At 36.7% G+C, this 16,451-nt stretch overlaps 1 protein-coding gene across 1 annotated transcript; it reads left to right on the top strand.

Moving 5' to 3' along the window:
- The first annotated feature begins 9 nt into the window (after positions 1-9).
- Positions 10-15,721, top strand: LOC112570955 (digestive organ expansion factor homolog). The gene is given in 22 exon segments (XM_025249709.1): positions 10-201; positions 3,129-3,180; positions 3,695-3,785; positions 4,257-4,562; positions 4,836-4,927; positions 5,454-5,546; positions 5,919-5,994; positions 6,206-6,258; positions 6,592-6,677; positions 7,189-7,257; positions 7,540-7,663; positions 8,119-8,200; positions 8,739-8,895; positions 9,008-9,104; positions 9,379-9,464; positions 9,926-10,008; positions 10,378-10,454; positions 12,129-12,200; positions 13,503-13,627; positions 14,239-14,337; positions 14,740-14,848; positions 14,851-15,721. Coding segments are annotated over 22 exon segments (2,322 nt in total). The 5' UTR covers positions 10-58; the 3' UTR covers positions 15,001-15,721.
- The last annotated feature ends 730 nt before the right edge of the window (positions 15,722-16,451 follow it).

The raw sequence follows: 16,451 nt of genomic DNA, 5'->3' as shown, positions 1-16,451 counted from the left end.
CATGTTGAAGGCGGATGTAGCAACACGAGGTTCAGTCACAAACAAGTAAATAGTAGAAATGGGTAAACGGTTTCGTGGTCGCGGCCGCGGCCGCAAACATGGTCCCCCATCCAAAAGACGAAAAAGTGATCAGTTACATTTGTCTGCTAAACAGAAGAAACACTTCAAGGCATATGGGGATTTTCATCCCTCAGAATCAAGGTAAATCTCAAAACTGATGCCGATGGTCGCCACTGTTGTGGTCAGTGCACTAAAGCAGTCTCTGGACGCAACGGTTGTCGTCTGCTACCAATACAGTGAAGGTTGGCTGTCTTGGGTTCAGCTTTCATCTAGGGCAAACGCTATTCTTTCTCAGCGTTTGGCATATGTTTATAGGGCAAGCTTTGCCGTGATATAGCCTTAGTTGCTGGCTCATCGTAAAATACCAATTCTGAATCCCAGTTGAAATCAGTTGTGATCGTCAGCCAGATGTTAGGTAGTCAGGCCTAATGGGTGGTGAACTATGCTAAACATAGAAATAATGTAATATTTCATTTGCATTATTAATTTTTAAAAAATAATCCCTATGCTTACCCTGTTGATAAAGTGCAAATCTACATCAGTTATGTTTAAAACTGTTGATAGGGAGCTGCATGTACCTAAATCATTCAGTTAGTTCTTCAACAAAGCCATTTCACCATTGATATATATTTCATATTATAATATACATATGAACAATGCATTCTAGAGATGTGTGTGTGTTCCTGTTCTGCTTCTTTTAACAAACATAATCAAATAAAACAAATTTAATACAACATCATTACAGTTCGTCATCATTTGTATTTTCATATATATGTATCAGCATACAAATCAAGGGAGAAGCTATAGTAATTAAAATTAAACCTTTGCTGTTAACTTAGTTTATTTTTTGTTACTCCTCAAGGAGCATAGGGCCACAGACGGTTAACTTACTGTTATGAAAATTGTCGTTTAAAGTCATATTGCTGATGGATAAATATTTGTAGCATTCCAGGCTTTAAACAATGGCAACAGTTAAGTAAATCAGTGTATATCTCCATCAAAAATTTGAAAGGCTGTTTGGATAAAAGATGTTCTTTGGAAAAAAAAAAGACCTGATGGTTATAATAGTAATGGTAAAGTTTAACTTCAGTGTGAAAAAATTTGTTCATAAGCCTTATCCAAACATAAAATAATGATAAATTAGTGTTAAAAATTAAAAATTGTTTTGATGCAAAAACACTAAAAGTTAAAAAAAGAAACCAAAAATTATATTTGTAAGTTTGTTTCAGTGGCGTAGGAAGATGTTCGGCGTTGGGGGGGCAAACTCCCTGCTGACAGTTGAACGGCGTTCGCACTCGCACATTAAAAAAAAGGATGGGGGGGGGGTAGAGCACGCACTACACAGCGGTAGCATCACAACACGCTGCTTATTGTTAAAAGGCAAGCAGCATTAAATAAGAAAAAACAAATTAAAGAATGACTCCCGGCTAACGCATTCACAAGAAATGTGATAAACGTTATAATCATATAAATCATATTAATCAAGGTTGGCAAGTCAGTGTGCCAAAAAAACTGTGTCTTCGGTGATTTCTATTAATGAACTCCATTGCATCTCGTCCAGATTAAGAAGATCAACCCTCTCTTTAAATACATGCATAATGAGACAGTTATTCAAGCGCGTTAATTTGTCATGGAACTTTTCAGGTATGTTTGTTTGTTTTAAGGCAGAAAAACTGCGTTCTGCATTGCCGTGGTAACTGGGAATAGTAAGATACAGTTTCAAAAGCTTATCGATCTCGCTTAACATCTTTCTCACTAACCTTCCGGCCAAGAGCAATCCCCTCGTCTCCCATGTTACCTACTGGTCAGCCCTTCCAGTACCTCTATTACAAAATACACTACCAAACATTATAGCCTAAAAAAGAAAACACCAAACCCCCGTGACAGCAACGATCAACATTCCAGCTCTGCACATATTCACCAGCGCGCACACACCTTATGCACACATGCGCGCATGCACAGGCCACGCAGTCACACTCGGTCACACACCGTGGGTGACAGCGAGTGGGTGGGGATGTTTTATGTTGTCAAACGAAAACCGCCAAAGAAAAGCGTCCATATGGAGGGAGACGACACTCGATTACCGATGTACTGTCCGGCTGCTTTCTTCGCTCAGGCTTCAACACAGCCTGCAATTAGCATGGCAAACAAGACCAACGGACTGTCCCCGATCTGATCGTCAGAGGTGTTAGGGCCTCCACTTGCCTCAGGGCCCGCTTTTGTGACTGTGATGACCGTCTCCTCTCTACGCTCCCCTACCTTTCTTCAGTTCTTTGCTCTTTGTGAGGAATTACGTCTCAAATATTGGGGGGGCAAAAGGATATTCCTGCCCCCCTGTATTTTCCTTGGGGGGGCGGCTGCCCCCGCTGCCCCCCTGGTTCCTACGCCACTGTGTTTATAAGACTGGACTACCTAGCTAAGCCACTGGGAAAATTATCAGCTGAATATAGTGCCACTGATGTATCCCTCGATACATTGCTCTTAATTACTCTAAAGTGCTACATAAAGATGTAGCTCTTACTTTAATAATGTTTCCATGTTTTGTTTATTTTAACTGCAAGGTGGGAACTAAAAGTGTTCTTTCCAAACCTCTTTTAACATGTTTTAGATAGCTACATTATTTTGGGGTCTAGATAATGCACTCTATAATTCTTTTTGTGCTTGGTTTTTCAGTTTCCTTTTATGAAATCGTTTATGCAAGTCACTTTCATTCACAGGAAAAAACCTCTCAGGCCTCATACCTATAATTAAATTTTACACTGCACAATTCAGCTGTTTTAATGACCTGCAATAAGAGATTGAAAATGTTAACTTTACATTAACTGATTTTTACATTACCAACAAGCTCATGACAAACCCGAAAACTATATCCCAGATCTTCAAAAGCAAATAGCCCTTAAATTTAGTTGATAATAATAAAAAAAAATTTTTTTTAGCATATTTCATCACACAGGATCATTAGTTTTGTGATAGTTTTGTGAAATGCTGCATTTTTAAGTGCCGCGGGTTATGGATAAGTGGTACATTTTATGTTAGATTGTCTCTAATATACTTTCGTGGTGTTGCAGTGATACAGTGAAGAATTATACAAGAGTTGAAGATAATGCAGAGACTCATAATGTAAGGCGTGGCATTTAGGGTTTGATGAATGGTTTAGAGTGGCAGGAGAAAGTGTGTGTTGAATAAAGGTGAAAGCAAACAGTGCATATAACAGAAATAAGAGCTCACAAGGTTCATAAACAGGTTGTAATTATTGCTTGTGTAAATGATATTAACCTGTTGTGTGGACATTACAAAAATTCAGTTTTTCTTCATGGTTGGGAAAGGGAGTAGGAGTATTATAAACAGATCCTACATTTCTGATATGAGGAAAAAATGTACTTATCAAGCAATATTCTCACTTACAAATTCTGAATGAGACATGTATGATTTGTGTTTGATGGTATGAGATACTAGCAAGCATTGCGTGAAATGGTAAATTGTTCACATTACTCTTGGTATCAGTGGAAAGAAAATGTTGATGATTATGGTATTCAAAATAACTTTATCTCTTCTGTGATCTGATGAATAATGTAAACATTTCACTTTACCTTTTTATCTTTTATTTATATGGCACCGATGTTTATTTGGATAGGAGGAAGACTCAAGCTCATCAGACAGTGAGGATGAAACTCCTGTACAGCAGCTGCTTAAAGCTATAGGTGTGGGGAGCAATACAGCTGGAGGTAAGCTATAGGTGTAAATAGCAATATAGCTGGAGGTAAAGCTATAGGTGTAGAGATCAATACACTGGAGGTAAAGTGATTTTCCTTTGTAATTTTTTTATAAGCAGTGTCCTTTTGCAATATGATGTTACTCTCAGTTCTTATTCATGTTATTTGATTTCTATTTATGTTTTCTGTATTTGATATTATTCTTTTATAGTTTATATGTTATTTGTTTTCCTGTCCCTCGTATGTTGTCCATGCTTTGTTCAAAGCACTAACAGCATACACTTTAGGAGTGTGAGTATGTGCTTTACACATTTTGCAGTTGTTATTATTATATTTAATAAATCTTTAATTTAGTAATTAATTTATAAAATTTAAATTAATAAATAGTTTGTCTACAGGACAAATATTAACTAGTACTTACCTAATCCGTTATGTTGACCCTAACAGCAGTGATGAGTAAGTAAAATTATTTCTCATTTTCAGAGGTCAGTGAAGATGATGATAGCAAAGAAGATGATAGTGAAGAGGAAGAGGACAAAGAAAGTGACCTTGATTCTGAAGAGGAAGAGGATTTCGAGGGTGATGTTCATGACAAGGATGGAGAGGACCTGGATGGTAGTGACCATAATGAGGAAGGTGCTGGAATCATTACAGGCTCTGATATGGAGGGGGATACAGGAGAAGCAAGTCATGGTGAAGAAAATGATGATGATGAAAATGAGTTGACTGCTGAGGCGAGTGAAGAAGATTGTGAAGATGATGACGAAGAACATATCCTGAAAGAAGATGGTTAGCATTACTATTTTCTCTTTTTTTTAAAAATCTTTTTCTAAAAAAAAATTAATGATAATGATGATGCTTAAATGAACTTTCATCACTTATCATCAAAGTGAAAGAAATAGTTTCAGAATCAGGAACAGGGAGGCTTCCTAGTGCTTGTCATATTTAAATTGACTAGATGACCTGCAAAACTCAATAAACTGGTTGTTACATGCACCTTGCTCACAAACTGTATTTGCATTTAAATATAGGAGATATATTTGCTACTGTGTTCTGCTTCAGATCCCTTTACTGTGCATTTTGAGCAAGACTTGCCAGAGACGCTAGAAAAAAAGCTGTCAGCAACCACTGTGTGGAGCAAAAAAGATACAAAAGTAGGGCAAGTTCTTTCCATTCGAGGAGGGATGATGGTCACTTCTCTCTGCTTCTATTGCTTTTTGGACTAAATCATGCTCTAGTGTATTCTCTCCTTTTATTCTCTCTTAACCTTATTCAACACAGCATAAGATAGCAGAACAGATCTGCAAGCATATTAAAGATTTTCTAGTGCCTATGCTTGTAGCTGGAATATCAGATGGTCTCAGTGTATAGGTGCAGGTTAAACTTTTCTTGATAGCTAAACAAGATTTTATGGCTATTATTAATACCAATAAGTATTATTTTTAGATAAACTTGCTCCTCATAATCTAAGGCACACTTAACAGCTGCTTAAATGATTGATGTGCAGAACGGATAACTTCAAAGAAATATGGTTAAATGTTTTTATGCTTTCTGTAACATTAGTTTAACCCTAACTTTAGGAGAGAAAAATGCTCTTTACTGTAACGGTGGTTTTTTTTTCTTTTTTTAATGAACCTGTTTTCTCTGTGTGTGTGTGTGTGCACATGTGTGCAAAATCAGTTAAAATTTGTTGGAGACTCTACACTGATGTGGAAAGATCTGGCATGTGTACCACAAAAGAAACTTGGTCAGAAAGATTTGAAGACAGCTGGGGTAAGGAAAATTAGTGTTCTTGTAGATGAGTTGCTGCTGATTATGTTTTAAAATTTGAAGATCATTCAGGCTGCTGTGTCACAACATTAACTTCCTATGATCAGCATTCCTTGTCAAAATATGTGGAGGTTTCCTTGGCTTTCTGCACCTACATCGCCTGTTTCCAGCTGTTTCTCTTAACAGTGTGTAATATTTGCATGCCAGTGGGGTATACATACGAAGCAGCTGATGTAGCTTGCTAAAAACAATGCAGGCAGTTTACTCATACCTGTGTAACAAGGTACTGATGGCTTGACTTACTGTGTGTTTGAGTCTGTAAATAAGACATCAAGGATAAGAAAAGTAAGAAATAAGTTAAATGCCCATTTGCAGGTAAAACACAAGCTAGTAGACCAAGTAGCAGCAACCAACATAAAAGAAGGCAAAGTTGATGTCATCAGTCATGGTGGTGAGTTGACATCATCAATTGTGGTGGTAAAACTTTTGCAGTCTAATAAGGATAGTAATGAAAGAGTGTTGGAAATCCTCTTTTCTTTTATGAAGGCAGAGGGTATTGTAAAATGTTATACTACAAATAGGGTGGCATTATGATCAGTTTTTTGCTTAAAAGCAGTTTATAGGTGGTGAGCCTGACCACCACTGGTTTCAATGTTTTGCAGAGATAATGACTCCATTACAGTTTGGTCTGTTTGGCATCATGAACAACTACCAGGTGAGGTGCATGCTTTAGCTCTGTGTGTGAGAGTGGGAGGGATGCAGTGTATTACAACGTATCACAGTTTTGTTGAGAAGTGTTTACAAAGTAGACCCCAGGTTCAGAGAAAGAAATTCAGCTGAAAAAAAAAATTTTTTTTGACCTTTTGCTCCTATTTCATTGACAGTAGTAGTCTCCCTATATGTGAATCATGTGGCAGTTATTAAATAGTAGTCAACATTTTGTCTCTGCCAGATGTCAGAAAGCATTTAATTTTGAGGTTGAACTTTTTATGGAGAAATGATTGGCTTATTATGATACTTTGAATGTCCCTTTTTCTCATTTTACTAGGACTTGTTTTACCCACGACAATCACACTCAAATTTAGAGGAAATTCGTCTTACCTACTGTCTGCATGCTGTCAACCATGTTTTGAAGTAAGTTTGTTGAGATTTCCTTGTGATATCAAGTAAGTTTAAAGACAGATTTTAATAAGAGCAATTGAAACATTAGAGCAGTCTTTAAAATATCTTGAATTCAGTAATTTTGTATCATTTGAGGGTACAGTTTGTCTTTATTTTTCAAAGGGAGCTTAAAGCATTTGAGACCAGGACATTTCAGAATGCAGTAGCTCCACTGGATCTTTAGTGATGTAGCATGCAGTTTGCATCAGTCTTTTGCAAGCTGCTGAAGCTAAACTATCAATTGTCATTCCACTAGTTCCTTGCGCTCCTTTTTCACTGTATTCCGCATTTAAGTTATTTACTAAGATTCTTCCTGTATTTCGTGAGCATCTTCGTGATAGACACCTGTGCATTATCATTAATTTTTTTTATGGTTGGTATAAAACTTCCTCATCTGATCCTTCAGAATCACTGCAAGGATAAAGATTTTTGCTAAATCATAAACACAGTGTCATCAACTTCAGTGTTTTTTCTGCTATTCCAGAACTAGAAGTAGAGTAGTGGCCCACAATGCCAAAATAAAGGCCAGACGTGGTACAGCTTTTGATGCCAAGTAAGTCCGGAAAATTTGTGAAGAGTTAGTTAAAACATTTTATTATGATTCAGCATGAACATAAACTAGAGCTAACAATATATTTTGATCAATGTTGCTTCTCTTTTCTAAGTGGATAGCAAACATTGCGGTACTTTATTTTGAATTCCATTGCAATGGCTCAAAACATTAATGATTAAAGGGAGGAAACTGATGTATTTAAAAGAATTAATATTAAGTTCAGCAGTTTCCCATCAGATTTGTTTTTTTGCTCTTTTCCTAGTTGAGTCTCTTTTTTTTTAGTTCCAGTCAGGAGTTTCGGGATCAGGGATTTACAAGACCAAAGGTGCTGATTGTAGTTCCTCTGAGAAATTCTGCCTACAGAATTGTGTCAGTCATCACCAGTTTACTGGCTGCTTCAGAACAGGTAGTGGTTGTAAGCTAATTCATTGTTGTGTTGATATTATCTTGAGGATGCCAGTCAGACCTTCTTCAAGCTGTTCTGCATATAGTGGCTTTTTTAGTAGGAGAGCAGAGTGGATGTATACAAGGTTAGGAAATGTCACACAATCTTTCTCTCCACAAGAGCAGTACGCACTCCGTGGTGGAAACAGGGGTTCAGTCTGTATGTACATATGTATGTGGAGGAAATTTATGGGCTTGTACAACCAATAGTGAAAGCATCTGTGAGTGTGATTGGTATTGTTGAATAATTGGTGACCGTCCTCCTGTTAAATTCCTAATTTAATAAATGAATTCTTTTTCTTGTTCTGCTCAAAGTTTTGGAAAGAAAGATTCAGCAACCAGTTAAGATATTAAAAGCAAAGATTTAGACATGAATGTGCTATGATTAACCTTTGTCAACGTTTTTTTTGCTGTCAGGGGCTTGTCAGCAACAGAAAGCGATTTAAGACAGAGTATGGAGATGAGGGTCATGACGAGGATAAGAAGGGGTTAAAACCAGGTACTTTTGCATAATTTTCTGCCGTTAAATGTCTTACTGCATAGAAAAACACCATCAGAATGCATATCTGAAACAATATGCTCTGAGACTGAATTTCTGTGCTTTGTATCTGTTTCTAGGCATGTATGACAAAAGTGTTTAAGACTTTAAATTTTTATCTTGTCTGCATTTAGTACATATGGAGCATATAGTAGGATCAACTACTTTGGTATATATATAAACACACACATACTGGCTTATTTTGTGGGAAAAAAAATCCAAAAAACTGGGATGATGAGGAAAAGAAATCAAGATTGGTTGTGGGAAAAAAAAACCAGTATGACAAGCAAAAATACCTGTTTGCAGCATTAGTAATAAGGACAGTTACCAATAAAAGGGAGAACAAAGCATTGTTTCACTGTTATAATGCATTTAAGAGGGAATTACCGTTGCATCAAACCAAGGAGTAAATGGCATAAAAAGCTGATTGAAAATAGTCTTTCCGATATTAAAATGCTTTTTTTATGGTACTGAATTAGAGTTTGCATGTCTTTTGCAGAGGATTTTGATGCACTGTTCAAAGGGAACACTGATGAACACTTCCGCATTGGCATAAGCATTTCAAAAAAAAGCCTAAAACTATACAGTCCATTCTACATGGCTGACATTATCATTGCCTCACCATTAGGTTTACGAACTGTCATTGGAGCACAAGGGTATGCTGTCTGTATTCTTTTGTTGAACTTTGTTTCTTTCTTTGCGGAGATCTGCTCTTTTATAGAATCAACTTTACAGTATTTTTAAAATTGGGTTTTCTCCATCTTGCAGTGATAAAGAGCGTGATTATGACTTTTTGTCATCGATAGACCTGCTCATTTTGGACCAGGCAGATGTCTTTCTGATGCAGAACTGGGACCATGTCCTGGTAAGTTATGGTCTTTTCTCAGTCTAAGTAATACTTTCTGAGCATATTGATATTGTCTTTTTTGTAGCAGTAAAATGATTTATAGAAAATAATATCTTGTTATATCATAGAAATGTTATGAATTGAAAAAATAATGTTTTGTTTTGAAAGGATAAACCTTGATCTTGTGGTTGTAAAAAAAAAAAAAATCGATAACACATTTAAAGAAGCAGACTAAAGGCATTGTTTTATCTGAAAGAATTGAGTGAATTGCTTTTTTTTATTATCCTTAAAGCACATGTTCGACCACCTTCATTTACAACCCCGGGAATCACATGGTGTGGACTTTGCACGTGTGCGTTTGTGGTCATTGAATGGATGGTAATGCTTTTTTCATGAAGATGTTTATATAGTGTTGCTTACCATCTTATAGCTTTCACAATGAAGTGGCATATGAAAATGATGGAGACAATGTGCAGGGTAGATAACTAAAGAAATAATGCAGCATTTATATATCACTGGGAAAGAAAACAAATGACACCTAAAATGTTTTTCAGTGCCTTTTGGTAATGTGATGATCGTATATCACTTAAGTGTAACATCCATCTCTAAAAATCTCAGAATATTGTATAGACCTCTATATTTCTGATGAAAGTTGACATGAAGGATTGGTAAGCATGTAATTGGAGCTAATATATTCCAAGAGCACATTTAAATGTGTGCATCCTTTGCTGCAGTCTGTCAGTTAGGTGTGTTTATGGTATTAGTGTTGGGATTTCTGTCCACACGGTTACCTTCACCATAAATGTGTCAAGTGACAGAGTATTGAATCTTACCATCAGGTCGAAGCATTACCGCCAGACACTAATCTTCAGCAGTGTTATGGTGCCAGAGTTGATGTCTGTTTACAACAAGCACTGCCATAGTATCCTTTGAAACGAAGCTACTACAGTCCTAGTTTCTGTAACATGAAATATTCATTCCATTCCATACTCATCTGCTGCCCAGCAGAGGAGTTCAATTAAAGACATGGGATGGGGGAAAATGTTCATTATGATTGGCTTAGACATATCACTGGCTCTTCTAGACTGGTGCTGTGTCAGGGATGAGTTCACCGAGTTGTTTTTACTTCTGCTTCATTCATAGATCATGTTCTTTAAGACTTTAGTTTTTCTTTGGGAGGTTTGTGCTTTTGATTAATGGTAGGGTATATAATGCTATGCCTTTATTGTTATTGTTCTGTTCCATGCTTCCTGGTAAATTATTACAAGAAATATTCCTTAACTGATGTTAGACTTTGCTGGCAAAGTTCAAGTGCACCGTAAAAGCACTCATGGTTCTGTTTGCCGCATTGTGGTTCAGCTGCCTCAGGTAGACCTCAACTACTGGATACTCTTTTAATGTGACATCGCTCAGAAAGTTTATGAAAAAAAAAATTATACTGCCATGCAGAAAAATACATTTTTTTTTTCTTCATGCTGCACTGGATGACATGACTATGTGGAAATTACCTTACTAGTTATCTCTTAATTCCAGCTGTCCACACTCTTAGTTGGCCAGAAATGACCAGGTTTGCAGCCTGTATCTGGCTTGAGATGCATGTGCATTGGCTTCAGAAAGTGACCTCATGATGCTTTGAGAACAGTGGACACTCTTTTGTATCTTCCAACTGGCAGATGTCCATTAGTTAATATGCAGGGATTTATCTTTTCCTGCCTGCTACAAGCATTTAAAGATAACTCCAACACAGAATGACAAGGCACAGTTATACACCCAGCCCTGGTTTTGATGATTGGTTACAATGCTTCCCACTTTACCTCTTTGTGTTTTCTTGGGGAAAGTTCTTCTGCCATGGTGTGATTTGACCTTCATAGATTTTCCCGTTAGTGGGAGTAGCTAGACCCAGACATGCTGTCTGTTTCTTCTTCATCCATACTTCTTATGGCAGATCATCTCCCAAATGGATCAGCTGACATGACAAACACATTCATCTGCTGCCTTGCCCTTATAAATTTGTACTTAACTAAATAGTGAGGCTATTTTTGATAGCTGTCTTAGGTGTACCTGTTCCAAAAGAAAGCAAGGTAGATCCAGACATTAACTGTGCTTATTAGAGCTGCATTTACATGACGTGTCATAAGTGTTGATGTACAGATACATTTAATACTTTTTCAGTTTACATTGACTTGTTTCAATGTGCAGAATCTCTGGTCCAGTTCAGAGCATGAGGTTCATGCTGTAGCTACTAGTCTAGCCTTCTAGACTTGTATTGCTTAAAGAGGTCATCTAGGCTATAGGCTGGCAGTCTAACTCATGTTTGCCAGATCCTACCTTAGAGACTTTGCAGCTCACTCTGATTTTCTGGGGATAATTGGTAATGTCTTGACAGCTCAACATGTTGCAAGCAGCTTGACTCATTCTGCCTACCCTATATCAGCTTCTCAATAGCTCATTCTAGGCTGGCTGCATTCTGCAGTTTGGGTGGATTGAGGTTTGTCTTAAAATTTCTGTTAAAGTGGCAATAGGCTGCCTCCTATGCAGCTACTTCCTCTACCTGTTATTTATTCTCCATGTAGTCCTTTCATCTGGTTAAGTACAAAGAAGAAATGCTATTTTTGGTCATCAAATTTATTTCGAGCACTTACCAGAGGACAGATAGTTCCCTCCCACCTCCCCATTGTGAATCTTTTTCTCTGTTCAGGCTAAAAAGCTTGAGAGGTGAGCTCACCAGCCAGGCAGGAAGGGATGGGAGGTAGTTGTTTAATTTTGTGTTCTTCCAATTCATTGGTCATTTGTGACCATTCAGGAGGGGATAGCTGGAATAGGTGTGATCTCCATAAAGTCATGTCATCTGGTAAACACTCAAAGAAAATATCTATTACCAAAAGGTGGCTGCAAAATATGTTTATTACTGAACATTTGTAAAATGTACATTGCCTGGCCATATATTCCATTATTTATTTTTTATAGCCTGAATTTTTTTTCTTGAAGCTTTTATGTCAGTGCTTATATATGTAGCATTGGGCATGTGATTTCTATTTTCAGATGTTTCACCGAATCCAGTGTTCCAGCATTACGTCGCTAGCTGATGCAAGGTTTGAGTTCTTTGTGAAAGAGGTAGGTTGCCTCTTGAGGCTCGCTTGTCCTGGGGCTACTTATGCAATGTTTCTAAAATTTAGAGGTGTTCTAAATGAGCAAATTTAAGGTTGTTGCTGAAGCAAGTGGACTATGCCAGAGTGAAATGTGCCAATAGATCCAATCAACGTGCACTTCAAAATAGAATATTATAACCAATCCTGTTGCAAAACAGAAGAGGGCAGCATAAATATAAATATAAAGATCCAACACTTTCACCCAGATTGAAACATGACAACACATAAAGTCAACGACAACCAAACCCTTCAGCTTGTTAGGCAAAGGAACATAACTCTTCTTGACACTAATAATTATAATAAGTACATTTATATTATAGAGTGCCTTTCTCCAGCATCAGCTGGACTCAAAGCACTTTGTTGGATTTATACAGTGCCTTACTCATCAAAAAATGCCGGCTGAAAACACTTTACAAAAATTAAAACACAAATCTTCAAAAATGCCATTGCCTGGATCACTAGTGTCCAATCGCATCATACATTATTATTAACTACACACATTGAAAGATTGCTCACTACCCTTTCATATTTTCAATCATTCCTTCCAACAAAGAATAACACTACATTTGAAAACAAAGTGTATGAAGTGAAATAATATACACTGATTGCTCAGAGCGATGTCATAATTGCGATGAGTTAAACTGAAATGGCATAATGCACTTAACCCACCTCCATTAACAGCCATTTACATGCATTGTGCAAGTGCACACAAAAAAGTATACAGACAGAAATGAAAGCCTGGCTTGAACCATTTTATTTAAAACAGTGTTAAAATGTTCTAAACTTGTGTGCAATGTTTCTATAAAACTGGTTATCTAAAAGGTTTAAGGTCTTAAAGTGTTTAAAGTTAGAGACATCTTGTGTAACCGGTCCCTGATTTTTCCCAAGAGATCCAAAATGCGCTGTTAGTAAAATTAACAACATGAAAAATATGGGTACACACTTGTAAAAGTGTTTAGAAATGGTTTTCTTTGAGTTTTGGAGGGGAGGACCTGACTCTGGAAACCTTGAAAGCCCTTTTGGAGAAATTACATAAGGGAATGCGTATTTGGTATAGCCAGTAGATTGAGTGGAATAGTTTGGGGCTTTGTGTTAATGTCTTTTATGTGGTTATAGTAGAATTTTGTGTTTCATTTTTCATAGCTTTGTTATGGTGGAAATGGGAAAGTATGTGCATAAAAGTATTTGATGCTATATTGTTGTATGCTGATTTTTTTTTAAATATTAGAAAAACTTTTTAACTTTATATTTTGTTTGTTGAAACTAGGTGCTGCCACAGCATAAACAGAAAGACATGAAGCAGACGCTTATCTACATCCCTTCATATTTTGACTTTGTCCGAATGCGCAACTATTTCAAGAAAGAAGAAATAAGCTTTGTTCACATAAATGAGTAAGTCAGTCATGACACAACAGAACACATAAGTAATTTTGTGACTTGAAACACACTCTGGTGCATAAACGTGACTTAGAACACAAGTCTTTTTGTTGAATCTCAATAAATATCATAGTATAAAATGCTTATGCTGTGGTTTAAAATGGATTTGCATTTGTAAGTATTGATTAAAAACATTTCTTTGGGGCAATCATGCCAATCACATTAAAAAAAAAATGCTTAGGATTTGTGGCTTTTCATGCTGAAAATTTATTTGATCTGATATTCATTCAGGATGTTTTGCTATTGTGAAGATGAACATTAGCCAATATATACAATCTGATGTCTTAAATTAGTTAAATTTCTTATCCAGTTGAAGAAATGCCTACTGTGATGTAGAAGTCAGATTTCAAGCATTTTGTGAAGTATTATCCAAGAGGCAGGAGAAAACTTAAAATGATGTTGCCCTCTTAGAAAAAGTTTTTCACATACATTTTACTGCAGGATTAGTATTTTGGTTTAAACTTGTTTAAACTATTCATCAGTTAAAAAACCATTTTTGGCACTAAAACACAGAGGGCATGCTACAGAAGTGCAAATAAACTGTAAGGGATTTTGTCTGTGCACAGGTATGCCACCTCCAAAGGTATCAGACGAGCCAGAATTGATTTTAATAAGCGTAAAGCACAGTTTATGCTTTACACTGAGAGAGTTCATTTCTACCGCAGGTGTGTAAACTTTTTCTGATCATCACATTGTGAAGACTTAATATTAAGCTTTTAAAAAAAAAACTTTTCCTGCCAAGTAAGGTTCTAACTTCTTATAACCATTGGTGTTAAAGTACTGAACATAACATCTCCACAATTCCCTGTTTAGTTCTCATGATGACATGCTTTAACCTTGTTGGGTGAAGACATTTGCCTTAAGCGTATTGTAGATATTTCTTCATTAAGTCAGTTAAGCCTCTGTGTGTTGTACTTAATTATAGACATGTTTTTGTTTGCGGATTTACAATTAAGCTAACCTTTTTTTTTAATTTGTTCAATTGTTCTAGGTCAGTTTTATGTCTTGTTTCAAAGACCACAGTTTTAATTGAATTTATATATATATACTTGATTTTACATCCATAGGTTCAAACTACGGGGACCCAAGCATTTGATCTTTTATGAACTGCCTCAGTATGGCCACTTCTACTCTGAGTTGTGCAACATGTTGGAAGATCCACGACGCAGGTCGCTGTTGCAACAGATACTTTGACATGTGTAGTCATCTATTCAAAATACGATGCACAGAAGCTGTGCGAGGTTGTTGGCACCAAACGGGTGAAGCATATGTTGGCGTCTGACAGGGATGTTTACATGCTGGTGTCTGGAGACATTTCAGAAGGTTGAAGATGTTACATGGACTACATCATTAGCACATTTTCACATGTATATGACTGTGAACATTTTAGTCATTCAGCAAACGAAAGCCGTATTTTGAGTTGTGGTCCGAAGGAGATACCTGTATCACAGTTCAAGGGTTTGTTTTTTTTTTTCCTTTGTAACATTTGGCACATCATACAACCGATGGAGCTCTTGTGAAGAAAGTAAATAGCAGCAAAGGAGGAGAATACTTTGTGGGAAAAGAACTTAAAATATACAGCGACGGGGAAGAGGAGGCCCCATATTCCTTTTTTTTCTCAGTTCATGCCTTGTGATAGGATCAAATCATATTAAAACACCCCCTTTCCCACTAACCCTATATTTATGCATTCTTTGATGCTTTGTTACAAGTTTTGACTACTAGTCGGTTGACATAACTGACTTCAACCTTCTGTACGTTCTGACTGCTGGTCGGTTCACATGTCTAACAGCCTTCAGACATCTGTAAGTTCTACAGGTGCCGATGAAAGCCGCAGGACAATATGGTTACTTAGTATGCCTAAAGAGTACTTTTTTTCTTTAATAACCTAAGTGTTTGCAGTACAGTAAAAACTCTCTGTCAAGACTCGGTGAAATAAAGCAAATTCGGGTCATAGTAGGGAGATCAACCAGTCCACTGTCATTCCTTGAATTGACTTCAAACACCTATAAATTCATGTATTAAAATGTTGAAATAATGCTCTTAAAACCGTATCATGGTGTTTGTTTGTTTGCTTGTTGTTTTGTTTGTTTGTTTGTTTGTTTGTTTGTTTTTTTTTTTTTTGTCGGTTTCGCTTTCAATTGGTCTTGCCTATTCTGCGAATGTTAGTTTAGTTAGTTTATTCATTGTTGCTCCTCTGAGGAGCATAGGGCCGCCTGCGAATGTTAGTCTGTAGTAAATGTAGTTCCATGGCAGACCAAGAAGCTCTCTTAAAATGTATTACTTATATTTTTGAGCTTGAAAGTTGCAATAATAAAACAAACGGTCGCAATTTTATTTTTATAGACAGGTGACTTCTGTAAAAGATCATTAATGACGCGTAATCTGTGCGCTGGTAGAGACAATAAGGTAGTGGGTGGGGCGCATAGGGCGGTCATTTCAACCATAAACCATTTCACCAGTCGACTCAACTCCGCCATGACCATATCGTCCCACGTCACAACATCAAAAGTCTGATGAACCAGACCCCTAGGCTAAATGAATGCCCAAGGAGTAACACTATTTGATATGAAACAAACGTCTGCACATGCATTTAAAAAAAAAAGCTCCAAGCCAAAAAATAAATGCAAAGGCTTTTATATATACATGTATATATATATAAGACTTAAGAGATTGTTTAGAATGATGGTAGCTAAACTTTGTTCAAAGAATGCATGGCTCTGTTGATAATATGTCACGTTAATAGCTACTCCTATCATTTGAAATCATTTCGTATTCT

This window comes from Pomacea canaliculata, linkage group LG8 (genome assembly GCF_003073045.1).
Source record: "Pomacea canaliculata isolate SZHN2017 linkage group LG8, ASM307304v1, whole genome shotgun sequence".
NCBI lineage: Eukaryota > Metazoa > Mollusca > Gastropoda > Architaenioglossa > Ampullariidae > Pomacea > Pomacea canaliculata.
The sequence above is the reverse complement of the archived record's forward strand: the minus strand, read 5'-3'. Positions and strand labels throughout refer to the sequence as shown.